The sequence below is a fragment of the Channa argus genome, chromosome 12, assembly GCF_033026475.1.
Source record: "Channa argus isolate prfri chromosome 12, Channa argus male v1.0, whole genome shotgun sequence".
In the NCBI taxonomy this organism is placed as follows: domain Eukaryota; kingdom Metazoa; phylum Chordata; class Actinopteri; order Anabantiformes; family Channidae; genus Channa; species Channa argus.
The window spans coordinates 19,592,239-19,619,419 of record NC_090208.1 but is presented as its reverse complement, the minus strand read 5'-3'; the positions used below and the strand labels follow the sequence as shown (position 1 = coordinate 19,619,419).

Sequence of the window (27,181 nt, the reverse complement as noted above, 5' to 3'; positions counted from 1 at the left end):
CATCACAGTTTCCAACGAGTTGTCTGTGTCCCCAATGCTACTGCTGATCTAAGAGACTGGTTCAACAGAACCAATAAAAAGAGCTGCTTTTATTTTTTCAGTATGACTATAAACTAACTGTGTCTGTATAATAGATACGATAGTAAAGATACTACAGATCTGCACAAATTAGGAAAGTCCAACATGAATACAGTAACGGATAAAAGTGATACACTGTCTGGTAATGTGAATTGGTTTCATATGCTTAATTAGAAATTATTTTTAAATAACCATATATATCAGCTACCTACACTAGTTAAATCCTATTCAACCGCATGATTTAAATAAAATTGGAGAACTTAACTTATTTCTTTTCTATAACTAAATATATAACTAAATAAATTATTTAATGTTGTCTTAACTTTATAGACTTGCTATATTGTGTGGAGCTAAACACACAAATATTTATCATTTATGTAGAACCATACAGACACACCAAGACGTTTTCCAGATTTACAGTAGGTGAAGGAACCTGAGGGATCTGGCTGACTGATCAGCAGTGCTCCTATCAGATTTCTTCTAAGATATTCTGCTGTTGGAGAGGAATGCTGCAGCTGGCCTCAACCTGCACACTGCTGCTGCAGGAAAACATACTAACACACAAAAAAAAAAAACACACTACCTGCCAACCTATTTGTTCCTGGCTGTCTGAAGGGTCTCTGAAAGTTTTTTTCCTCCGAGTAAGGTTTAGGAGAAAATGAACATTAACTTTAGTACCATTCTTTGTCATTTTGTTGGTTAACTAATGTTAACAGTTATCTGTAGTTGCCGCACAACTCGCGAATTCTTTCCTTTTTATTTACAGTATTCAGTGAGCAGGGTGTAACCAGTACCAATGTATAGCATTGACATTTACAGACACTTTGCAGACACTTTTATCTAAAGCAACATACAAGTGTGATACAAAGAAAGTAAGAAAATCTCAGTACAGATAGTTTTTTTTTAAACTGAAATGCATAGGAAGTTGTTCAAGAGTTCTGTTTAACAGTTTTTTGACAACAGGGAATGAGGCTGCTGAATGTGCAGAGTTTAGTAGCTCGTTCCACCTTAGTGGGTCCACTGAGGTGAGGAGTTTTGCTTGAGATCTTATGTATGGTGCTGGGACTACCAGACACCAACAGTTGGTAGAGTGCAGTGAGTGAAGACCCAGATAAGGGAGTTCAGGTAAGGCAGATGCTGTTGAGTTGAGACTCAGAGCTTTGATCCTGATGCAGGCAGCTACTTGAAGCTAGTGCAGAGTGGCGTGATGTGTGTCATGTTGCTTCTGATTTGTGTATGTGTTTAACAAAATGTCAATATTTCCTTTTTTAAATATCAAATTTTTCTTTTCAATACTGGTTTCCTGTGACATCCCAACACTGAATAGGAAAAAAAATAACATTTTTCAGACCAGTAAGCATATAACTTTCATCAATTCATATATCCCCTTTTAAGTCAACAAAAACTATTACATGTACTTTTTTTTTGTTTTTGTTTCACATCTCCTGGCCTCAGACACAAACAAAAAAGGAAAAGACAACCAGCTGACCAACTTAAAATTCCACAAGCATTTTTATCTTTGTAAAACATGTGCCGACCATAGCAGGAAATGGAAAACATCTTAAATCAACATTGGTTGATAACAGATATAAACAGCATCAGAGCTACTTGAATTGCTCTGATGATATTAAACCAAAAGAAAACTTCAATCCAATCTAAATAGGCACAAGCAATCCATAAACTAACTGAATGCTAACAGCATCATTCATCATCTAATTATATTTGACTGTAACCAACTTTTTTTAACCACCCCTCAGGGCTAATTATAGCCCATGATGTTGCTGACAGTTCCAAACATAGACTGTGCTATTATGTTTTAAGTGGAAGTGGAAATACCAAGACCAAGTCAAACAGAACATGGGAGCTGGAGGAAATGAAACATCACCAGACAGAAAAATAATATTCCTTCTGAACTGCACAGAGAATGTGACAGACAGAGGTGTCACACAAAATCATTAAGTCACATGGCAACTCGCTCTTCACGGCCAGTACACAAATGCTTCTTCTGGGTTGTTACTAACAGTTCTCAATAACAATCCTAAATAGGCCTTACTATAAGTAGAAAATGGTCAAGAATAAAACACATCCACACACAAACACCCTTGATAAGCCTTTTGTATCCCAGTTCCTCTGCTGCATTTCATTCTCTGCCTATTTCCTCTCGGTAAATAATTTCAAAGACCATTTGCCAAGGACATTGATATCTTTAGAGACTGCACAAAAATACTGGTTTTGGAAAAGACTCTCGAAACATCCTGTCTCCCACCTGGATCCACTGTATTTTAGAAGTGTGGCATACATAAAATGCTCTTTATGTGTGAGCTGAGCTAAAAACAGATCTCTGAACCATTTAAGGTCTAATTACCAGCACAATTAATACTGCATCAAAAACACATCATTCCCACTATTGGGATGTGAACGCTTGTAGGCTGGTCCAAAAACAAAATACACAGAAAAGTTATTCAGTTTCCTGGTGAACTTTCCACTAAATTATAGACTAAGAGTATACGCATTCATAAACTTTCAAAAGCATGAAAAACAGCAAGCAGTGCATAAAAACGTGTTATCACTCTAAATCCCAGGAGATTTTGAACTGACCTGTGGGTCTCATTCATTGTGGACACAGACAGAGACAGAGCTTGTTGTGGCTGCACTTCCCAAGCTACTTTTCTCCTGGCTGCTTCTAACCACCAAACGTTAGCAGGTTAACTGTCAATAACCAAAACCTTTCAGACACGTTTGACCGAGTTTGGGGACAAGCATAAAGCTAGTTAGGGGACAAACAAGACCGTGTTTTAGCTAGCTTACCAGAAACAACCTCGTCTCGCTACGACGCAAGTGAGCAGAATGTTAATTAACCTGGTTGGCTAACGTTAGCCTAAGTTGCTGAAATGCCTCGACAAAAAGTTGACAAACTTTAGCGACAACGCTTAATGTCTAAGAGGACAGTGTCGAGACAAACAGATTCGCGTTCAGGCAATGCACAGTTAACATCACTGTGAACATTTAGATACCAATGCCCGTAAATACATATTAGCTATCTTGAATGTTTGCTAAAGCTAGCCGGCTAGCTGTCCGATAATGGGTACATGTGCGTTAAAGTTTTGAGCAAGCTCCTAGAGCGTCGGAGCGGTTGCTAACTTGGCAGTGGTTGGAGCTAGCAACACTCCCTCAGTAGTAAGTGACGCCGTGAGTTCCGCGGGTTTCACGGAGCCAATCGGAATATACAGCAGAGACGTACTTACCGGAGGGTCGGTCCGATACAGTTGGTGTCTGTGCTCTCGATCTCCCGCAGGATTCGTTCGTGTTCGGCGGCTGTCTCCACACTTGCCATCCTGCATGTTGCAGCGGACGATGCTGAGCTGAGTGAACGGACTGCGCTTCGTGCGTCATGCAGGAGGAACCATAGGGTTGGTTTGATGTTCCCACCAAGTAGCCCGTGTGAGCGGGGGTTCGCGTGCTTGAAAAGAGACTTTCATTTGTCATAAGGGTGGACCCAAGAAGGAACACTTGCATATTTTACACATATTATCGGCAACAAATAGCCTCTTTAATACATATACCACAAATTTAAATCTTTAAATTTAGTTTATTTTGAAAATGTAAACGCTCTCTAATTTCCATCTATTCAGCCAATGAGCTATATTGCCTTCCCGTATTTACATTTTTATGATACATTACTTTCAAATTTAGCAAATTTGAGGTTTTGGTACAACAACTTATACTACATAGATTAACAAGACCTCTGTATATTGAAATGGGTTTTAACAGTGGGATGGGACCTGAAGAGGGGTTCCGCAATCTTAAAAGCTTTTCATGTGCTTTTATTTACTATGTGCTTATAAATGAAATAACTAGCCCATTTCTCGGCTACTCATTCCACGCAAATATAATGTTATTTACAGTTATTATTAGGAGTAGTTTATTAGTTTATTTATTTACTTGTATTATTGTTTTTTGTATTTCCTCTGGGGGATCAGTAAAGTGTTATTTCTTTGATTTTATATCACGCCTCTACATCTACAGTAGAGTTTGTAGAAGAATATAATTCAAATGAGTAGGTTCCTCATTTTGTTTACAATATTTACCACATATGAATTTTCTCTAGAAAAAACATTCTTTTAATTACTACTTTTATTAGTAGTAGTATGTAATATATGCTGTTTACTGCATTTAAATTTGCAAAGTATACATCAGCCAGACGCAGCCTGTGTGTGTGTGTGTGTGTGTGTGTGTCTGTGTCTGTGTCTGTGTCTGTGTGTCTGTGTGTGTGTTTGGAGTTGACAGCTCAACTCCAGTTTATTTTTGAAATCCAGACCAGCTTTTTAATTTTCTGGAACTAAATTGTGGGAGTGACATGTGTCTCACTTCAACATTTATTGAATGAAACAAGACTTCCCCTTAATTTTTCAAAACAAAACTGAATGTACCACTGACATCACTCTTAAAATAAAACGTTGTCTGGTCTTACTTTACAAAACATTTAACCCAGTCCCAATAAATGTTTTTAACGCAAGCCAATGCCGCATTACACACGCACTTACCCAGCAGTTTTGAGATTCCTAAATGTTTACTGTTATTTTGAAGGCAGAATCGCACGACACCCGGTGTTAGGTTAATAATTCTGACGCTTCTGGGTTAAGCTACTGTCGGAAGGAAAAACGAGCAAAGGAAGTTAAAATGCAGGTTACATGTAATTTTAAAACTAGATTATCGAACGTCAGTGAAGAGCTGCAGTGTGCAGTGTGTCTGTGTGTTCCATTTGTGCTGAAAATTAATTGTGAGAGAGGTTTTACGTAAAACAACTGAGTTAGCATGTTATCTTGGTAATTCAAAAAGATCAGAGTCCATTCTGTAATAACGGCACTGAGCGAGAACTTGTTCATCCCATAATTTACACTGTGTTGTTTTTACTGTGGCCCTTCTGTAGCATTGGCTTTAACTGTTTGTTCGATTGTTAACAAATCACATGTGTGTATTTTTCAACTGATCTCATTTAGTCTCAGAAGAAGTTGATAAACTCGGTGGACTGCTGTGTGGATGAGGCTCTCTGTGGCCTTGTCAGAGCGAATGGGGGCCTGTGTCTGATGAAGGGCCACAGAGTTGTACTTCGCTCTGACCTGGAGAATCTGAGGGGCAAAGTGGCCCTGCTGTCTGGAGGGGGGTCAGGACATGAGCCTGCACATGGAGGTATGACACATTGAAAAACAGAGCACCCTGGTAATTCTCTGATTTTTATTTCTTACTGTTTAATGTGCCTGATCTGTTTCTCCAGGTTATGTTGGTGCAGGTATGCTGTCAGCAGCTGTAGCAGGTGGAGTGTTTGCATCTCCACCTCCTGCAAGTATCCTAGCTGCCATTCTCAGCCTGCACAATGCAGGTAATATTCTTGTCTTGGTTTTGGTTTCTTTGTGTTTCTGAGGACTGGTTGTGAATTTATATTGAGTTGATTGCAAATCTCATTAGGAGTCATCTTTCCAAAAAAAAATATATATCTTTTCATACAGTGTAAAAACAAGATCATGCCACTACTGTACATTTTCATTGAAGGATAATAACTGACGTGAAAGTTAAGTAAAAAAAATCCTGCTCCTTCCACAGGAACCTCTGGGGTCCTACTGATTGTGAAGAACTACACCGGCGACCGCCTCAACTTTGGACTGGCTGCAGAGCAGGCCCGTAACTATGGCGTTGCTATTGACATGGTGATCGTTGCTGAGGACTGTGCCTTTGACAGACCCAGTAAAGCTGGGAGGAGAGGCTTGTGCGGCACAGTCTTCATACACAAGGTAATCAAAAGTCATTTTGACCACTACTGTTTATTTTTTTAAACAATTTTCTCAATTAATGTAAATCAAGTAAATCAAGTAAATGAAGTATTTGTTTCTGATCATTTTGCCCATTCCATCTCATACCTACCTTTAAAACTCTTGTCACTCTTCCTGACAGCTGGCGGGCGCCTTGGCCGAAGAAGGCTGCTCACTGGACCAGATTGTTTCCAAGATTACAGAGGTTTTGAAGGGGATTGGTAAGTCTCTTCCTCAGCACCTCATTTGTGGTTATTGGGATACTTATCGCAATAATTAACTTTTGTTGGGGGTCTTTATTTCAGGCACCCTGGGGGTGAGTCTGTCTCCTTGCAGCGTCCCAGGCTGCTTGCCTTCATTTGACCTGCCACCAGGAGACATGGAGCTGGGGCTGGGTGAGGGACAATGAGAGCATAGAGTAAAAATAAAAATGGAGGGAAGGGAGTGAGAATGTTTAGACCAATGACAAATTCTCAAATTGGTATATTTGCCAGGAATATAACATTTGTAATAATGCAGATGTATTAAGTGATGAGGCTTTAATGAGTTCAAATGTGACCTTACTGTACATAATTACTGTTAGGTATATTTACCTCCAAAGTGATTTCTTTTGGTAGCGTTTCTTAAGGACCTAGAAGTTCTTAGCAAAATATGTTGGGAATCCAAATTTCTGCTGAAATATTTTTACCAATCTATGTTTAGGAACAGCAACTGGAACCAAGATTAGAAAATGAGTTAAGGGAGAGAGTAGTAAGATCTCTGCTGACTTGTGTTTTCCATCCTTTTCAGGAATCCATGGTGAACCCGGAATCAAAAGATCCAAAGTGAGTTAAAATAAGCCAGCAGGAGCCTAACTCTAACACTTGTATGCCTCTATGTACCCTATTTCTGTTTTCATTCTTTAAGGAGAGTTTCTCTCATTAATCAGTTGGCATCTGCAGATGAGGTGATGAAAACCATGATAGATCACATGACCAACCCTGACAGCCTCTCACATCTTCCTCTCAAGTCAGGTCCTCTAATTATACTACACTACAGCTTAATTCGTTTTCTATTTTAATGTGTGCAGACATCACTGAAAATTAGTGTTGCTGCTCCTCTTTTTTACTTACAGGAGACAGTGTGGTTGTGTGTGTGAACAACCTTGGAGCTCTGTCTTGTTTGGAGATGGCAGTAGTTACTAGAGCAGCAGTCGTTTGTCTGGGTAATGTGTGTGTATATGTCCAGTTAGTCAAAATTTCCCAATCTTGTTTGACCTTTTGACCTCTTTTTATGTTAAAACCTCTTAGGATGTTGTGATATGTTATTGGCGGTTGCAGAAAATCGTGGGGTGGTGATTGCCAGGGTAATGTCTGGGTCTTTTATGACATCACTGGAGATGGCAGGCGTGTCGCTGACTCTGATGAAAGCCAGCCAAGAAACACTAAGACTGTTTGGTGAGTATTCGGGCACCTACATGTTTCTGTTGCTATACAAACCCTTTATGACATAATATATACCCTAACCCCTAAATCTAACCTTTAAGGAATGGTTTAACATTTTGGTTAAATAACAACAGTGATCTGTGATGTCTTTAAAGACAAACCTGGAGTCAGGAAATTTGTGGCCTAGCTTAGCAAAACAGGAAGTAAAGTTAAAAACTCATCTCTAAAGGAGACAAATCTGGGATCAAGCCTCTTAAAAATTAAAGATGCTTCTGGCCTTGTTGAAACCAATATACTGTACCCAAAACCTGCGCTGCAGCCAAAGACGCCACTGGGAAGTACTAGGAAACTATTATTTGTTTAGAAATACCTGCACGGATAAATCCCCTTACAATTACAGTTTGTCCTTTTTACATTTTTGTTTATTAAAAGGTTAATAAAACATGATACACTGTGTACATACTACAGGTTTAGAAGACTTTAGTTCTGTACTGAAACCAAAGAAATAGTATAATATAACTAAAATAATAATTCTTTTCTTATTTTTTCATTAGGAGATAAAACTGAAAAAACATCAACTAAAACTTTGATGTATTCCTTTATCCTTAATTCTTAACACAAAAACTACATCTATTCCCCCAACAGGATTCCTGTGAAGACTTGAGTATAAAAATACAGATTAGTGACGCATACTGTGCACACAAAACATGCCAAAAACCCTACTCACAAAGACTCATACTTGACATCCCCTATCTCATTTAGATGCTAAGACTACCGCCTCAGCCTGGCCCAACATCAGCAGCGTGTGTGCAACAGGACGCCGCTACATGTCTGATCCCCCAGCTGTAAGCACACGACCACAAGACGACAAATACTCTGAAGGTTTGTTCCCTCGCAGGGCCTACATTGTGTACATGTAGCATATTACTCTTATTTTATGTGGTGTTGTTGTGGTGGCAGAAGGTAAGTGGCTGGTTTTAGTGGCTGTAATATCAAGTAGAAGTAATCGGGCAGAGGTGGATTTACAGGAATGTTAGTGGGTGCACCTGCCCCTACTTCTGTAGGACTTTGCCCCCCTGCAGCTGATTTCAATTTATCATAATCCTGAGTAACTTTAATATGTGTTTGGATTAAAGAAATGGTTCTTCTCTTCTGTTTGTTCCATTGCTATATTGGTCATAGAAACTGGATCGTGTGTGTTTTATATCAGGGCCACTGAGTCCTGTGATGCGTAAAATGCTGGAGAAGGTTTGTGCCACCCTGTTGGAAAAACAGGAGGAGCTCAACTCTCTGGACCGTGCTGCTGGGGATGGAGACTGTGGGAACACTCATGCACAGGCCGCTAGAGGTACAGGAAAAAACTGGACCAACAGCAGCACAGTGAGAATAGAAAAGGAAATGTTCATACGGACAGTGTAAATAGATAAAGGGTTGTACAAAAAAAAGTGTTTACTTGTTTATGAGTTTTTATAATTCTCATTCAGCCATTATGGAGTGGCTGCAGGATCATGTGGTCCCTGGTTGCCCTGGGCAACTGTTAACCGTCCTCGCTGGACTGATGCAGGAGAAGATGGGTGGGTCTTCAGGAGCAGTAAGTGTTCCGCTTTATTTGATCTTTCAGATTGAAGCTTTGATATAAAGTGGAACCAGACAGCTCACACTGTCTTGCCCCCACGAACACACTCTTCTCCTTGTGTGTTTTTTAGCTGTACAGCTTGTTCCTGACCGCTGCCGCTGGTCATGTGACAGAGGAGCAGAGCAACGCCGCATCCTGGGCCAGGGCAATGGATGCTGGGACACAAGCCATGAGGAGGTGTGGGGCTCTCCATTGGTGTTAATTTTTTAAAAGATGTCTTCATGCATCGGTGTCCTCATTACACCTGTGTGTCAGTTTGTAGTTGGTAAATGCAAAGGGCCAAGTGTAGAGTTTTTCTCTTTACAGCTGAAGCAGTATATTTTCATTACAGTTAATTTCATTATATCTTAATTTCTTTTTAACATTTTTTTCTATGTCTCAGGAGTGCTAAAACAATTGATAACTTTTTTAAATGTCCTTTGGATGTTTCAAATAATTGTAAAGCGAAAACCTGGATTTTTCTAGCCAAAAACTTACCGGGGGCTCCAGGAGCTTGCAATGGGACCTAGTCATTAATTTAGTATTGTATAGAACAATAGTAATTAACTTAAATATTAACAAGCAATTCATACTATAAACTGTCTTTCAGATATGGTGGTGCAGACCCTGGAGATAGAACAATGGTGAGTGCTCTGTCATTTGACTGCCACTTTTATTATTTTCCCACATTATATCCCTGTCTCTCTTCCTCTCTAGTTGGATGCTTTGTGTCCTGCTGTGAATGAGCTTAATAAGTGTGCCACAGCTCCCTCTGCTGGACACTTGGCTATACTACAGGCTGCTGTACAGGTACACCAGTGCCACCAGGCAATAACAATAGTCTTTAATGGCTGAAAACTAATTTGTTCTTCTCAAAGTTATTTAGATTTTCTACAAGATGGTTGTCATGGTTTTTAATGCTTGTTCGTACTTTAAGAAAAAAAAATATCTTTTTTTTCTTTTTCTTTTATCTTACTACCTCTCTATCTCTAGAAAGCAACGTTGGGGGCAGAGGAGACACGGAATCTTACAGCGCAGGCAGGGCGAGCCAGCTACATTGCAGCTGAGCGAGTCACCCTGCCTGACCCTGGTGCCATAGCTGTAGCAGCAATCTTGAGAGCCGTGTTGGAAGTGCTAGAGGTTGAGAAGTAATGCAGCAAATACTAAAACAAAACATGGCTCTCACAAGACTTGTACTACCAGAATACACAATAATTAATAAAATAAAATAAATACACAAAATTGCAATACTGTATGTGATAAGATAGTCACTGCGATATTGAGATCTGTGAAACACGTTTAATTTCTTCCGCATTTTCATACCTGACACACAACTGGACTTGTTTGTTTGTTTGTGTTTGTTTGTTTGAATTATGAGTTAACCATTCCCCTTTACTTTTATTGAAATACAATACATAACAATAAATACACATTTCTCTATCAGCAGTAATAATATAGGAATATTTGAACAAACTTATAACTACATTTTCGCTATTAGCACTACTGTACATAGAGACACCTAAAGTCCATATGAAACATTGCTAATCAGAACAAAGAAAAATTATACTGCCCAAAAGCTCATACAAACACTGGGATCCTACATTTTCTGTGGAACCACAGATCATATTTTCATGCTCAGTAGTACTTACGACAAGTGAGGTTATTTGGTTGCATCAGCTGTTCATAAATGTGCCACAAAGTTTGAGCAAAGACAATCTATTTTCAAACTAAACATTTACTGTGTCAGGTTGCATCATTTATACTTAGAAAATGTCACATCTAGTCAACATTTTAGTCACATGTAAATTGGGTACATCCCAAGTTAACATACCTTCCAGAAATTAGTCGTAATAATAGTTTTAGAAGGTGCAAGAAATATATATTTTGTAAACAGAAGTATTTGTTTAATTAGCATGTGCACACATGGAAAATGGGTTTCGATGTAAGTAGCATTAATACACTTCATAATGATAGTATCCAATTATGCAAACGTATTTATTAATTTAGTCATTTGTTACAAAATGTCATATTTTGAGGTATATTTTTTTTAATGAACTGTTAATTAAAATCTTCAAGATTAACTGTTTTCTTATTTTATTATTAGGCAGCATTAATAAGTTGCATTTGTTCTACTGTGACCTCAAAATAAGAACGACGGTAGTCAGTGAGGTGCATCCTGTTATAATTTTAGCTATGCACAAAAGTATTAAATTATTAGTAAATTCTCTGAAGGCTGAAATGTATGAACAGTTGTTGCGACCAGCTGCAGATCCATGTATGAGTGCAGTGCTCTTTTTGAGACCAATAATACAATTCATCCATTACCACATTTTTAATATAATTTGTCCTCCCTGTTGTACATGAATTAAAAATCACTTACTTTGTGAAACCTTTGATTCTGATTAAAAATATAATTATTTTTACTACATGTGAGCTTGTGTATATGGTTATTACAGTTTTCAGTCCACGGAGACGAATGTGCCTTTCACTCAAACATTTAATTCTTACTGTAGTTATTATGGTACAAAGTGATCTTTACCTTTGTTTTTTTTTTGTACAGGTATAGTATATTTAAAAGATACTATAGTTAAAAACAGCTGTGATGCAAAGCTTTTTATTGATTCTTTCAACTATCTCTTCATTTTGACTTTCATTTCTCTTTTTTTCCCTTTACAATCAACCCTGTGCCAACTTCCTGACACCAAAGTGTCACGCACACACACTTTCTGCATTTTAGACTTTGAACACGCCCACACATGTACATGTTTTTTAGAAACCTTCAGGGCTATAAACACTTGCTTTCAGTTTTAGCAGCACCACTGTACACAGACCACGACAAAGGTAATTTAATTCTTGTTGTAATGTGTGTAGTATGATCTCTGTGATAATCTATAAAAATAAGGTGCCACAACTGACATTTTTTAACCTGTCACAATAGAGACAGTGTGTGTGTGCATGTGTGTATGTGTCACTCAGCGAAGGTAGAACCTCTGTGAAACCTGTTTTGAGCAGCAGCCAACTTACCAAAAACCCCATTTGCATTTTACTAATTTACACTACAAATTGTGTATGGATTCACTCATGTTACCTTATTTGACATTTTTCCAAACTGAGCAGTATCAGGATGGATTTAATATTCAGATCAATACTTCCGGTCCTGAAAAATGTAGTATCTTAAGTGTGTGAAGTCATCATTTGACCTACAATGTGTGCTTGTTATAAAGGGAGTGAAACAAAATTACCATAATTGGCTGTTTTGTTTATTGGTTTTTGACGGTAAAGCTAAAATGGTTGACGATAGAGCAAATTTAAATCAATTTTAAATGTGTTAAACATTAGTTTGACATTTCTGGAAATGCGCGTATTTGCTAACTTGCAGAAAGTAAGATGAGGAGATTTATAGCAGAAACTAGAAAACCTTTATGCTCAAAAACAGACTAACACAACCCTCAACTTTATTTCTTCTTTAACAGTTAGGTTTTTTGTAGGTTTTAAGCAAATGATATAACATGTCTCTATACATTAATGCTGTGCCTATTGGATCAAATGTGTTAAGATATTTATCAAATAGATAGAAGGAGGGAGCCAATCAATGATATAAAGTGATACTATCTAAATATGTACACAACTTCAGGAACTTTGTGGCAACATAAAAACAGTCTTGTGCTGGCAGCTACTTTAAAGCTCAAAGCTTGGATTTATGATGAAGCCTCCATTTAAAAGCTCCCCTGCTTTGTTTAACACAAAAAACATCTTGAAACTTCATTGTGTGAAACCTTCCAATAGCTTCTTTTTAGTCTAAGCAACAATCCAAAATGTGGAATTTATAATTACAATACCTGGGACTAAACATCACATAGCACATTTGAGATGCTGAAACATAGAATTGTTTGGTACTTTTTAAACTTTAAATATTTAATAGTGGTTAATAATTGTATGGCCTTTATGGAATTAATAAAGACGTTGTTTTGTGACTGCTTTGGTTCAGTGCCACACAAATGAAAACACAGCTGGTCCCCAGTTACATGTTGAAAATCCACCATTTCAGAGTATAGAAGAGGGTTAATGAGGGTTAATCAACACAACAATACAAGAAGTTTTGACTAGACCTTTTTTTTATTTCTGTGTCTTTTGGGCCACAAACATTTGCTGAGACAGAAGAGAAGCTCAGCCTGTCAGTTACAGCTGTGGGACATGACGTTGAACTTGTGGTTAAGGGTACATGGTTTGACCAGAAGTTCAGACAGTTTCAGCCCTTCAGCAGCAGATAAAAATGTGCCTATGTAATAAGGTTAAATAAACTCTGCTTAACATGGGATTATAATATCAGATAAGATTACCTTAAAGTAATCGCTGCTACTTCCTTTATGATGAACTCAGTGCTGTTTGTTGCATGACTATGTTCTTGGGCCTGTACTGGTACAGTAGGTTAGTTTCATGAATTCATATAAATTACTATACTTTTTTTTTCAGTCATTAACATGCTTTTATACACATTTCTTATAAAAGGTAATCCACACATGAACTATACACTTTATATTTTCTCTTTTTTTCTTCACAAATGTTGAAACAGGAAATGTCTGCTTTCATGATTCTACTCAGCCACCTGTTAACTAGAAAAATAACCAAATCAAGGCCCCAGTTGCCACAGTGACAACACATCCAGAGTGCAAGGAAGCTGATCTGCTGCTAATGTACTGCTGATCTGTGCAATTCAACTGACTTACATTCTTAATAATCTCTTTCATTTCCTGCTGGTTCAATTCAATTCACTCTTTGAAGTCAGAGTCTGTAAATGACATCTGTCTCTATGTGTCATAGATGGAGTTTGCCTGCAGTCATGTTATATGTAATTGGTCGTCTGATGGAACAGGTGAGCGCCTTCAATTTTGAAAAGAAATTTGGAGTCTAAAAGTTTGAAAACTATTCCTCTAAATTTGATCCTTTTCTTTCCTTTCTGTACACTCTGTGACTCCTAATCATTGTCTTACAGTGGTGTCTTTAATAATGTTACCTTTATTTTAAATTCAGGTTGTACAGCAACTCTTAAGTGAGAAATAAGTTCAGCAACCTAACATCCCTTTAGATTTTCATGGACTTACAAAACACCTATACATTCTTTGGCATTGACTAGAACAGGGGTCACCAACCTTTTTGAAACTGAGATCTACTTCTTGGGTACCGATTAATGCGAAGGGCCACCAGTTTGATATCCACTTTTGATAATCATCTACAGTATGTGAAGACACTGACCATTTTCATGATTACTCACAATAACTATCAAATGTGTTTTTAAAAGGAATAGCAACAAAAAAATTGTAAGTGGTAAGTGCTGCTATGGTGAGCTGTTTTTAGAGCAGGTCAGTGGGCGACTCATGTGGTCCTGGTGTTGTACCCCTGGGCATGAAGAATGTGTATCTTTTCCTCCATGTAATATACAGTGGCTTAGTGTTTTAGCACCACACACTTAGCCTATGGAATTGATTTCCTCTCATTCACAGGTGTTTCGCCAACTGAACATGAATATGACAACTCACTGACTGTTAAACAGCAAGAAGGTAATTCTTTATCTGTCATACACTCAGGCTCAAACACACAGTATTGTAAAGGTCTACAACACTTGTTTTTCTGCCTAGACTGTTCATTGCATTCTCAGGGGTATTATATAGAAACAACAGGATGGAATATTATGTAGTGACGTGCATGTGTGGGCATGCTTGCAAGTGCAAGAGAAGCAGAGTGATGGATCTGTAAAATTGGTACCTGAAAAAGGGAAAGTCCATAACAAAGAAAGAAATGTTTACCAAATACATTCAATAATGCAAAAAAGGTTGTACTTTATTTCAGATTAAATAGATTCAGCCAGATTTAAATAATTAGATTTAATAAAGATTAAAAAAATTCACCTGTTTCTGTTTTGGATGCCCATTAAAAATAATACACCAAAACACAGTCAGAATGGGTAAAACACAACTTTGACTTTACATTGCTGCAAAATGTAGTACAGTTTTTTAAAATCTTTCTCGCCATAACAACTAAACCTGGATCAGTAAACACAAAACTAACTGTTCAGACATGCCATGATTACATTCCTTTAAAACCTATTTCCATTCCACATATGTGCTAATTGTCTTGGACACTGTTTTGATTTTGTTTCCTTGTCTCCTTTGTCACACTGTCTCACCTGCTATCACTCATGTCTGTTCCTCTGCCACAAACAACTGCACACAACTAATTTCTGTTGTAGCTGGTCTCAACACATACATAATAAGCCCACAGCTCCACCCAGTCTTGGGCAGATTGCCTAGCTTCTGCTATCTTCTCCTTGTTTCTATGAACTTTGTTCACATTCTGTTGGGTAGTTTTGTTTGTTTGTTTGCTAACTTTTCTTTTTTAACTTGTGTCTAAGTCATGTACTTATGAAGCCATGCTAATTTGCTTTATTGTTTCATGTCCCAGTACTTCTACTTGTCACCACCATGCTCATGTTTAGTTTGTCATAGTTTCCTATGTTATTTCATGTTTAGCTTTCTCTTTTCATGTTGTAATCCTTCTAGTGTCTATAATCATGTTCATGACTAGTCTGGTTCCCTATGTGTAGGAAAGAAAACAGTAGTTGATGCTGTTCAGAACCTGTAACAGGTGTCCTCTGTCTGTATACAGTAAGTTTGCCAACAGAAGGTTCATGAGATGCATCTCTGAGCTACTTCAGAGAAACTGTTGATCACATGTGTTGCACATTCCCATTCACTGTGACAGTGAAAGTCACAGTGAATTTATCAGTCCAGGACCTATTTGAATATGTGAATTATTAGTCAATTATTAGGTTTGGTCAGTTCTGGGGGCACTCAGTTGGTAAGGCAGTCATTCACGGACCACAGGGTCAGTGGTTCGATCCCCGGTCCCAGCTACATGTCCAAGTGTCTCTGGGCAAGAAACTGAACCTCCAACAGCCCATACCCCTCCCCAGCTGTGCAGTGCCGGTCCAAGTGCGGTAGAGATTGGGGAGGGTTGCGTCAGGAAGGTAATTCGGCGTAAAAACGGTGCCAAATCAACATGTGGACAATGATCCGCTGTGGCGACCCTGAACTAACAGGATAAGAAGAAAGGACCAAAAAAATACATACATAAATAATAAATTAGGTTTGCTCAGTTCTGATTGTTTTACATAGTTGAACGTGAGAATTTCATTTCTGATATGAGAAACGAACCAAATGAGGAAAAACTGTAACACTACGTACTTCGATTGAAAAAGTCAGGTTTTAGATGTTTGCCTTATCAAGATTAGTTTTTATTATTATTATCATGATCATGATCATTACTTTATTTTGGAATGAGACACATCCTTGCTTTCAATGTCCAGGTCCAGCTCCTCCACCACTGCCCCCTCGTCGTCTGAGGAAACCTCGGCCTACTTCCCTTCCTCTCCCCCCTCTTCCCTCCTTTAACCCCCCACTCATCCCACTCTCTCTCCCTCCTCCCGTCCCACCAAGAGGTGAGGTTGATTTTGTGTTTTTGTCCCTCCTATCCTTGAGTTCTTCAATTTAAAAGTAATACTATTAAGATTTTTTTCACTCCTCTGTGCCCTTTTGCATCAGTTGACAAACTGAGAAGTAAAAGCCAGTCGAAAGCCAATATGAACATTGTCTCCCTCAGTATTGGAAAACTGGTTGACATGAGCCACGGTGAGAAAACACGCACTCACTCACACACACACACACACACACCTGTTCCATCTTAGGTTTAGTTAAACATATGTTTTTTCTCCTTTTCTACTCAGCTACAGGCATGGAGAGTTTTCAGAGCCCATTGATTTGTGGGAAATGTAGTGCTGCCTTATCATGTCTGAGTTCTATACAGAAGTCTGTGAGTGATTATTAATTTCACTTATATAGTTTTTCTTTTGCTTGACTGCCAATTTTTTCTTCATTATTCTTTTAAATTTTCTGTCAACACAGTCTGAGGTATGATTTATTTTTCTTATGAGTAGAACAACGTGGTTAAAATAATGTAAAAACAAAATACTTCTCTTTCTCTTTTCTATTGTTCAGGTGTGGGTGTGCGAGTTTTGTGGACGGGAAAACAGTGTCGATGACGGTGTAAACAGAGTGTGTATTGGTCAGCACATAGGTATACGCAGTGATGACATTTACCTGCCAAGCCAGAGTGAAGACGACTACCAGAACTTGGAAGACGCACTGGTTGTGTTCTGTGTGGACATTTCTGGCAGCATGAGTGTCACTACAGAGGTGTGTGTAGTAGCCGGGATGGGAGGACTGGTTATTTTTACATTGGTTGAGATGAAGCTAGTTTTAACCAGGTGGTACAATGCAGTGCAGCAAAAATCCTTATATCCTTATAATCTTTATATTTGCTTCATTTTAGGTTATATCAAGTAGTGGATCTCCAACACACATATCCAGACTCGAGGTGGGACATGGGTTTGTTTGCTGCACCACTGTGACAAAATTAATTCAAATAGAGTATATATTGTACTTGCAGTATTTATTTGAACATATTTTCTGTTATTTTGATGCTTTCACAGGGTATCCAGGATGCCCTACAGAAGGCTCTATCTTCCATGCTGCAGCTGTCCCCTCTTAGGAGAGTGGCACTGGTGACATTCAATGATGAGGTAAGAGAGCGAAAGTTTCTAAACTTTAAAATGTAATAGTCAATTTATGGGCAGCACGACGGTGGAGTGGTTTGTTGCCGGCTAACAGCTCAAATGCTGGGTCATGACCCTGGCCTATGTGTGTGGAGTTTGCATGTTCTTCCTGTACTCCCACAGTCTGATAACGTGCATGTTAGGTTAGTTGGTGACTCTGAAGTTCCCGTTGGTGTGAATGTGAGTGTGGATGGTTGTCTGTCTGTGTGTCTTTCTATGTTGGCCCTGAGAAGGACCGGTGACCTGTCCAAGATGTGCCCTGCCTCTTGCCCTATGACAGCTGGGATAGGATCCAGCCCCCCTCTGATATTCTTCATTAAAGTGTATTTAGTTAACCTCATTAACAGTATAAATGTACACTGTACAAAGACAACATACCAACATATAACAACATATATAGCATGTCTCAAAAAAGGTGGAAAAAGAATTACTTTATTAACTCACTACAGACTCCATAGGCCAGTGGGAGTTGAAAAATGTATTACTTTTAACCTCTTATTAATTTATGCTCGACGGGTTTTACAAACACAATATGAGTTTAAACTATGATATTAACCTGGATTAAACCAAAGGGTTTAACTAAAGAATAAGTGGAAAGGCTGAAATTTTTAGATCTACATAAAAATAAAGACTTTTTAAAAAATAAAAGAGCCGAGAAATAAAATCAAGACATGAGGAAATCACCTTTTAAAAAGATAGTCGTAGAGTTTTTGAATAATCGTGTATTGCAATGGAAATTTGAATATACCCATCATTTCATATCGAGATAACATTTCCTGTTTACTTTGAGAGAGTATTACACTCTGCGGAGTTTCGTTTTTTTCTACTTTTTTTTTCCTGAAGGGAGGTCAACTTTTTTTAATAGTTGAATTAAATTATAAAGTTAAAAAAAAGAATATAAATTCTGCCATACATAAATTCCCATTAATCTTTAACCTTCCATTGTTTCACAGGTTGTAATATATGGAGATGGTACTGGTACTCCTCTCACTCTCAGGGATTATGCATTGGTTGACTACGACCATATATGGCAACAAAGTGCATCTTACAGCATCCCACACTGCATTGCTGAGACCTACCAACAATTAATACAGAGAGTCAAAGAGTAAGTGAAACCAGTGTATTTGTGTGCTGCAGACCTGAACTACAATGTTTGTTTTAACATTTCTGTTTGTCCAGTCTTAGGGATCATGGGGCAACATGTCTTGGTCCTGCAGCATTAGCCTCAGTTGCCATGGCATCACGGTACCCTGGGTCAAAGGTGAGTGAGTGTATAGGAGGACGGGAATAGCTCAGCAGTTTCAGAAATACATTTATTCACTTTATGCTAAGAAGTAGATGAGAAGGTTAATACCTGTAGTTTGTAGCTTGACCAGCTGTTGAAGCTGTACGCAGACAAGAAATGGTTCCTACAAAACCTTCTGTAAAACCTACAACTTAATTAACCAACGTCAGACATATGACACAGTCAGATTTTGGACAAATCACGTACCTATTCCTGTTTTTAACCTTTATGTTAAACTAAGCTAACTAGTGTCTGGCTACTCTGACTTCATTTTTACTGTGGAAATGAAAGTGATACACATTTTCTAATAATGTCAGACTTTTTAAAGCAGGAATACCAATCTGATGTTCATTATTAATCAGTTTCTGTTTTGGCATAGTGCTGGCCAAGGATTTTAAAGCAAGACTTTTAAGCAAAGCAATGTTTCATTTTATCTGAGCAGAATTAACTTAATTACAATGCTACCCATCCGAAAACCACCTGTGTCGATTGAAAAATGACAGGACAAATAATGTAATATAGTAAAACATTACTATACTAATATAATATATTATGGAGATTGACTTCAAATTTCATTCTCTTAGTTTCTTCCATGCATCTTGACTATGTCCCTTATCTTCTGTATTGTGCAGGTCATTTTGTGTACTGATGGCAGAGCCAACATTGGACTGGGTGAGATAGAGGAAACACCCTCACTGCCCTCTTCTCCCCTTACTCCATATTTCTATAGACAGCTGGCTCTGCAGGCTGTGGACAGTGGGTAAGGACACACATACAAATGATTGGTAACCAGAGTGTATGTCTGTGTACAAGTATATGTGTATATGTAATGGTAATTATACAGTATTTGTGTTTTTGGCTCAGTTTCAATGTGTTTGCCGTGCGCTTAATGCAAACACAGGTTAAACACATTTAACCAAATAACAAGTTAAAATGACAAAATAAAGACAAACTACATTTTGTTCTGTTTCTATTCCTACTCCAGAGTTATAATATCAGTAATGACGTTTGAAGGGACAGACTGTCGCTTGGCTGACATTGGAAGACTTGCAGACACAACTGGAGGAAGGGTTAGTGATGTTTTGCTCTACCAATATCAAGCTATATGAACACAAAGAATGTGTTTTGCAATGTATTACTAGTATGAGTTTTGTATGTTTGTTTCTCTGTGTCTGTCTGTGTGGTGGACTGTGATGCAAAATGTCCGTCAAAAGTGACTGAAAAGTATGCGCTACTTTATTCGAAGACATGTATTTACATTTATAGTATGAGGTTTTTGCCTTGTTGACGTAAGAAAAAGACACATGCAGGCTCTAATATTCATCCCCATGCAGATGTGGTCTTGGAAATGTGCCACTTCCTGTCATTGCTTCTGAGCATGGTAGTTGTTCACGATGTGGGCCAGGGTTTCGGATCTGAGGGACAGGCAGGCCTGAAAGACAAGGGGAAGAGAGAATTCAGACAGGCTTTGGGTGAGAATGATTTGTTGGGGGAGTGATGAGCAGGATGTCAGCAGAATGAGGTTTGTCTGGGTGGCTGTGGTATGTGGGTGGTTCAAGGTTTCTGTAAGTGCCAGAAACTAAACAGCTGACTGTGTAGCAAAAGCTGGAATGAAGTCAGCCTCATTGACTGCAGATTGACACATCCCTACACGAAAAAGAGAAAATTATGTAAAAGTGAAAGTGTGGGTGCACAAGTAGGAAAGGTCTTGTCTTTTGTGAGAGGAAGATGTCCTGTGTTTGGTTAGGAGAACAGGAATCTGATAGAAACACATAGTGGAATTGGACATTTTTGAAGAATAAGAAAGAAGGGAAATGACAAAGTGAAGTAGGAACAGCAAAAAGATATAGAAAATACAAAAAATATAAAAGATATACTACAATGTCATTGTTCAGTGGATTCAGGCAGGTAGACTTGCAGGTCTTTACCCATGTAAGTCTTCAAATGATGAAAGCCGAACCCGGGGGTGGGCGGTGCGGGGGCTGACATTTTAAGAAATGGTGCCCTAAATATGTCATTCATTTGGATGCAACTAAAACTGCCCACTCATTAAAAACCAAACTGTTTTGTGCTCCTTTGTTAGGTGTAAATGCTTGCTGAATACTAGGCTAAAATGAATAACAACACAAGAAATATTAAATTCACCAAAAAGAGCAAACATTCTAGGTCTTAAAACTATAAGTAAACTAATTAAATTATCAGCTGTCACTTGTTCAGTATATTTCCTTGTCCTAGGTAGGTTCTAGAAATACTACACATTCTTCTTCATGGTTGTTTAATGATGAGGAGATGGCAGATGCTCCAGAAAAAAAGCTGCCAGAGGGTCAATTACATTTTTATATATAGGGATATGTTGGCTAAATGGCTGCCTATAAAAGATAGGTTGTCTTGAACGTTTAACTTTTAACTTTTGTCAATTCCAAAATTACATTCCCCAAACTATTTTTTTTACATTATATCATTGAGTATATTGCAGGACATATAGGGAAGATACGGATGTGTGTGTATTTCTATAGCATGGCATGATGTAGACAAACACATTTCATGTCTATGGTATAATCTATAAAAAGGTACAGGTATATATGTAAAGTTACATAGTATGGCTAAACCTGACTTTATAGACTCCTCCTTCTTCACCTGCACAGGTAAACATTGTGAATATTGGTACTGTGGCAACAGAGATCCAGTCTGCCTCTATGGACAATGTCCTAGCAACAAGTGTCACGGCGACAGTTCTTGCTTCAGATGGAGTGTGAGTGGTGACTTTTCAGTACTTTTGTGTATAAATCCACCAATGAGGACATAGAAACTAAATTATCCATGCTATTACTTGTTTTTATAATTAGCAGCGTAATGCATAGAAGAAAATGTATATTAAGTTTAAATGTGCCAAATAATTAATTAATTAACTTCCATTTTGTTCTTAATTGTTCCTTTTCCATATCCATCCCTTTATCCTTTTTCTAATTATCTGCATGTACTGTACACCTGAGTACTGTAGCTTATTTATTGTGACTTTTGTTCTTTTTTCTCTCAAGATATTTTCCTTATGAGGATGAAAACAACCACAAACTGGTCAGAACGATAGGAAATGTGACCAAGGGGATGGAGATCACGTTCCAGTTTTCAGTCAAACCAGAGTTTACAGAGGGTAAGAGCGGTGTTATACGTGCAAAACGAATATTCACGTGTTATGTTTATGTTGCAGTGTGGGGACCTGGCAGCTGGCTGACACTGTGGGGACTCACACCCAGTAGTGTGGTTTGGGTCTGAGTTAAAATAGAAAAAAGCAGAATTAACTGAACATATTTAGCAAGTTTGATAATAAACTGACAGTATACAACATTAAAATGTATTATATGTATTTGTGTCAGTTTTTCTCCAGAAGGAGACACTTCCATTCCAACTTCAGCTGCACTTCAAGACCAGAGACCAACAAAGAGTCACTCGCATCATTACTGAACAACGACCAGTTACTACCTCCAGGTAAAATACTGCTTACACTTCCACAGCTGTTACAATAAACACCATAGTCTATGTTTCCATTTCATGTCATCTGAGTCTTTTTCTCGCCTCCTCAATCTCCTCTGTCTGAAGTCGCGTCTCGGCTGGCAGCCTCAACATGGCAGTTATTGGCGTTCACTGTGCTCAGCTCTGTGCCAGATTAACCATGGAGGGTCAAGTGCAGGAAGCACAGAGTCAACTAAAAGCACAGCAACACCTGCTTAAACAAATCAGGTATGTATGTCTGACCTCTAACCCTCCTTTCAACCTTTGGCCCAGATGGATGGCAGATGACAGTAAAACAGTTTGATATTTTAATGTATTCGCTGATTTAATTTTATTCATTTGGTACTGTTATCACCACTCCACTATTTCCTAATGCCACTTTAGATAGCTGAATATAGTAATCAGCAATTTTATAGATATAGCTTACTACTTATATATCAGTGACCAGATACTAGCCCATCCAAACTATGGGGACTGTCACTTAAGGTGCACACGCAGTGCTGGTTTTTGACATTATGTGAGCACATGGTTTAAGGCAAGGCATGTGGTTGTAAAGGGTAAAATTAGAATATTTGTGTCTGTATGTAAGTGTTGTTGAGAATTTAATTATTGGCAACACACTTCCTCTTTCTGCCCCATAGTGAGCACAGACCAATTCAAAAGGATGAGAGCATCTATGGCAACTGGATGGACACCATGACAACAATCTGTGATGATATCACTACCGAATCCCAGGTAAGCATTCATTTAATTTTTCAATGGAGGCATGTGCACAGTTTAAAGTGATACTGTACTTTTTAGCCATAAGTGATGAAATCACCTCATTAAAAAAATTTATTTGCATAATTTATTATTATAATCAAAGGTATTCTTGGAAATATAGATGCAGATGTCTAATTTATTGTTACTGGTATTTATTTTCTGTAATCTGATCGTAATCTGATCTGTAATCGTGTAAAACTAAGTTCCTGTTAGCAATGACAATTCATTTTGAAAGTGCCCAATCATCAAAAAACATCAAGCTACATAGTGTAACTTGATGTTTTCCCCTCACATGCTTTACTCTCTCACCACTTCACGTCTGCAGACACTCTCTGATGAAGCAGCTAAGGTGGTGTACCAGATGAAAAAAGCCAGCAGTGTCAGCAACAACAAAAGCAACACAATGGAGATGCAGAAAAAGACTGTGAGGAAGAAAAAAGCCGTCATGGAAGCAATGTAAAAAGATCTAAGTCATCCATAAACAAGGAGACTTGATATTTGGCCATATTGGCTTACAAATATATTGGTACCTGTGGGACTACAAGGAAGTTCATTACATAAAAGTGTAGGAATGTTTTTTTGTTTTTTTTAAATAAAGTAACAAGACTGGTTTTCAGTATGAAACCATGACTTATGATTGAAATTGTAAAATATTTGTTATTTTTCATCATGACATCAGAAAATGTACAGGAAACTAAAAGCTACATGCAACACAGAGGAGTCTACCATCTGGATATAACTTAGTTATGTACCTTGAGCAACCCAGATTTTCAACAGTCAACTAAGTAATTTAATGGGTTCTGGCATTATTGGCTGCTGCAGAACTTTCCAGAACAAATAATATGTCAGAAGAATAATTTAAGTTCCCATATTTTTCACTCTCTATGACTAGATCACAGCAGAGATGTTTTGCAGTTATAAGTTATAATTTCATTAAATGGTTTTCTGTTTTAGAGGAAATATTATTCATGAGAGGAAACAGTTTTATTTGTTTGATGTCAATAAAACCTTTAAATATTTACCTTCGAAATGTAACATATAATTATACTAAAATTACAGTATTCATTGCATTAATAATCGTACTCATCTGAAATGACAGATCCAATTCAGATCCATTCAAAATCAAACATGACTGTACTTAGTAGAACGTCTAAACGTCTAATGCTGAAGACTTGCAGCTGTGATAGAACGTCTTTAGATGGGTGTTGCTCAAATGAGTATACTATTACCCTTAGATGGATCTTGGAGTACTACAGGGGGGACATTTGATTTATTTTAATTAAAAAACTATAAAGGTTTAGGATGAAGTATGAAGTATGAGCTTTGGTGGAGTCTGAAGTGCAATTTTGCACAGACCCAGGGCTTTACACTATGGCCCTCATTGCTTACAGCATGTTTACGTTCCACCCAAAAACTTTTACAGACACTGTGAAAAGCAGGGAAAGCTCAAGTGAGTACGATCATTTGTTAGACTAATAAATACTGTTCAAGACTGTGTTAAGACCACCTTGAAAAATCCCAAACTATATCCATCAATTTTAAAAATATCACTGTTGTTATTGAACAAATCTGAAAATTCGTGCTATCAAACGGGTGTTTGGCTGAAACAATATTTCGAACTGTGTACATTATTGAAAAAGTTTGAGAATCGCTGCTTTACACGGTGACTAAATCATGCTTTAGACTGTACATTTTCATCTGTATTGACCAACTGACTGTAACATTTCCTCATATTAATATGCAGATACCAAACACCTTATTTCTATGCTTAAGCCTTTATTGCCAAAAAAAGAACCATTTGCATTTCATAACAAGCTTGCACTACAAAAGCATTCTTTTCAAAACATCAGTTTGCTTTTACAGAACACAAGACATACGGATGTTTATGTCTCTTGCTGCATTACAGCGAAAGAAAAGAAAGATGAGGTGTTGAACCTTCAGGCTCTAAGTGAGACAGGTGACACAAAGCCAGCAGACCTCAAAACAAACACACGTCCACCTGTGTCAGTCCTGGACTCTCTAAGGTTTTTTGGCACAGACAGATGGAAGTTTATGGTAACACTGCACATCATCCCAGCACTTATTAGCTGCAAGTACACAAAACAGAGAAGTTAGTAAATGCAACACAAAACAAAACTAAAGAGTCTTCCACAGTAATGTACATATTCTGTAAAGTGCTGTAGTTTATATGTTGATGAACATACTATCACCTTCCTCTTTTTCGACACAACTTTGCCAAGATAACATGTTTAATGTGCTTTACCTCCATAATTCATTTGTAGACAGTGCTGCCTCCACCAACGGTTGTCAAATGTTCCACAGTGCCGATAGTTGAAAGGTGTCCCGTCACTCCACAACCAAATACCCTCCTAACAGGCATAACAGTATCAACAGCTGTCTGAATATATTAATAAATAAGATTTGAACAACTGTAAAGACATAAAATATACCTTTTGGCAGTCAGAGCCTCCGAGCCATGTTCTTCCAAACCCATGTGTGACCTTTGCTATGAGTTTCTGGATGTCGTGATATTCATCAGCGTTGTGCACAGAGGCGAGGTTGGCACCCATGGACTGACAATTCTTCTACAATGGTGACAAAGTGGAAAAGTCACAGAATGCAAACAGACAAACTAAACCAAACATGTAAACGTGGATGCATAGTACACTGCATGCAAATTCTGCTGGTTACCTCAGCTTTAGCCCAAGTCAGCCTAGCTGGAACATAGTGGAAACATCGTCCGTCTCTCAGAGTCCATGCCGGGGGACAAGGTAATGACCTCCTGAACAGCCGACTTTTCGATGAAGGGAAATAGAGAAAAAGGAAAGGCCCTGTGTTGGAATTAGTCCTTTTGTTTGATGACATCACGAGGAGGCTAAAACATGAATCCGGACATGTCATAGAAAAATAAACTTAAAACACTGGAATTAACACTTACTAGTAGCTGTGGTGAGAGTCACCGTTGCACAGAGAAGTACAAACAGAATCAGTGTCTTCATAGTAGAGATGATAAAGATACTGAATCACACTCCTGATAAATAACTTGAGTACAGACACACAACCAACTTATTAATACTTATTACATAAGTTATAAGGAGGCATGACAACAAAGCAGAAGAGGTGGAGAGAGGAAAGAGCAAAGTCACAGTAAAAACCTGCTGCGGAATTATCTTCTCTCACAGTGTTAGTCTGTGGCTTTGGCTTTCCTGTGTTAAGGCGCAGAATACTAAGACCAGTTGTTAATATATATACATTGTTAATCTTTTTATCTATTGCTAAGTAGGCCACAGACAAAAAAGACAGTTAACTTTGTAAACGGTTCATGGTGAAAAGCACAAGCTTGGCTCTGTATAGTCAAATCATGACAAGTGTTGCTTAAATCAACAGTACCATATTTCCTGAGCGTAACTTTACAGCATAAATAAAATTGTTCCTTGTAAATTACGTCATGTTTACACACTACAATTTTCTTTGCAACAGCAAAGTATGTGTTTTTATTCACACCATGAGGAAATGTCATCAGAGAACATATTCTGTATCTGACAGGTTGTAGGAGAGTGAGAGTTAAACAAACTTGCTCTGTAGCTTATTGCAAACAATGTCCAAGTGGACTGATGTGACCTTTGCAGGTAAATACACGGTGCAATATGTGCTACAATCAAGCATCTAGCTAGGAACTCTGCACTTTTCTTCGTTTGTTTGCCAGTTCAACCAGCAGGCCAGCATGTGTAAGTGAGATATGAAAACTGGAAGGTGGAAGCCTAATGTGTGTTGCTCGTCAAGGGTCTGTGCAAGTGCACACATCTGCCTGGGAAGAAAAAGGTTCCATCAATATTGGCTGCATGAAAATTCTCCATCTATAGAGAGAGTAAACAAGTGCAAGTCCTTCTAAAATGTATGTGGCTTGGACTCAGCAATCACTCTGATGCAATAATTGTTTAACTTCTACATTGTTGAATTCACACTTTGCTTTGGAGAAGTGTAACAGTGGAACTGTTTCGGTCAACCATCGATCCAAATATCTAACTGTAG

General features: G+C 38.1%; 4 protein-coding genes across 11 annotated transcripts in view; 2 read left to right on the top strand and 2 right to left on the bottom strand.

Moving 5' to 3' along the window:
* The window catches only part of exoc6b (exocyst complex component 6B), an 84,602-nt gene extending 81,147 nt beyond the window's left edge, over positions 1-3,455 (bottom strand). For all 4 annotated transcript variants that reach the window (XM_067524271.1, XM_067524272.1, XM_067524273.1 and 1 more), the window contains exon 1: positions 3,324-3,455. In XM_067524271.1, the coding sequence (XP_067380372.1) occupies positions 3,324-3,412 (89 nt within the window). In that variant the 5' untranslated portion in view covers positions 3,413-3,455. The remainder of the gene's footprint in view (positions 1-3,323) is intronic.
* On the top strand, positions 3,349-11,352 carry tkfc (triokinase/FMN cyclase). 4 transcript variants are annotated; one of them, XM_067524281.1, is made up of 17 exons: positions 3,349-3,488; positions 5,079-5,268; positions 5,354-5,458; positions 5,680-5,867; positions 6,028-6,106; positions 6,191-6,280; positions 6,675-6,709; positions 6,814-6,898; positions 7,000-7,089; positions 7,205-7,321; positions 8,072-8,191; positions 8,520-8,657; positions 8,794-8,900; positions 9,016-9,122; positions 9,535-9,568; positions 9,642-9,734; positions 9,918-11,352. In XM_067524281.1, the coding sequence occupies exons 2-17, from the start codon at positions 5,166-5,168 to the stop codon at positions 10,074-10,076; spliced, it is 1,650 nt and encodes a 549-aa protein (XP_067380382.1). In that variant the 5' UTR covers positions 3,349-3,488; positions 5,079-5,165; the 3' UTR covers positions 10,077-11,352. The 4 variants fall into 4 exon arrangements, with proteins under 4 accessions (XP_067380382.1, XP_067380381.1, XP_067380379.1 ...); XM_067524280.1 differs by lacking the exon at positions 3,349-3,488 and adding an exon at positions 4,690-4,760; XM_067524278.1 differs by lacking the exon at positions 3,349-3,488 and adding an exon at positions 4,694-4,764.
* Positions 11,353-11,643: 291 nt separating this feature from the next.
* si:dkey-9k7.3 (circularly permutated Ras protein 1) lies at positions 11,644-24,168 on the top strand. 2 transcript variants are annotated; one of them, XM_067524275.1, is made up of 19 exons: positions 11,644-11,765; positions 13,746-13,797; positions 14,426-14,482; positions 16,288-16,419; positions 16,523-16,609; positions 16,705-16,790; positions 16,976-17,173; positions 17,310-17,354; positions 17,470-17,559; positions 18,546-18,697; positions 18,772-18,853; positions 19,510-19,637; positions 19,863-19,947; positions 21,523-21,629; positions 21,916-22,028; positions 22,252-22,363; positions 22,475-22,615; positions 23,029-23,122; positions 23,475-24,168. In XM_067524275.1, exons 2-19 carry the CDS (start codon positions 13,746-13,748, stop codon positions 23,607-23,609), a joined length of 1,896 nt encoding a protein of 631 aa, XP_067380376.1. In that variant the 5' UTR covers positions 11,644-11,765; the 3' UTR covers positions 23,610-24,168. The 2 variants fall into 2 exon arrangements, with proteins under 2 accessions (XP_067380376.1, XP_067380377.1); XM_067524276.1 differs by lacking the exon at positions 11,644-11,765 and adding an exon at positions 13,440-13,618.
* Positions 24,169-24,309: 141 nt separating this feature from the next.
* Positions 24,310-26,415, bottom strand: LOC137137690 (type-2 ice-structuring protein-like). The gene is made up of 5 exons (XM_067524284.1): positions 26,088-26,415; positions 25,841-25,980; positions 25,600-25,734; positions 25,413-25,518; positions 24,310-25,236 (listed from the first exon to the last, which is right to left on the bottom strand). The coding sequence occupies exons 1-5, from the start codon at positions 26,146-26,148 to the stop codon at positions 25,169-25,171; spliced, it is 510 nt and encodes a 169-aa protein (XP_067380385.1). The 5' UTR covers positions 26,149-26,415; the 3' UTR covers positions 24,310-25,168.
* Between the last annotated feature and the right edge of the window lie 766 nt (positions 26,416-27,181).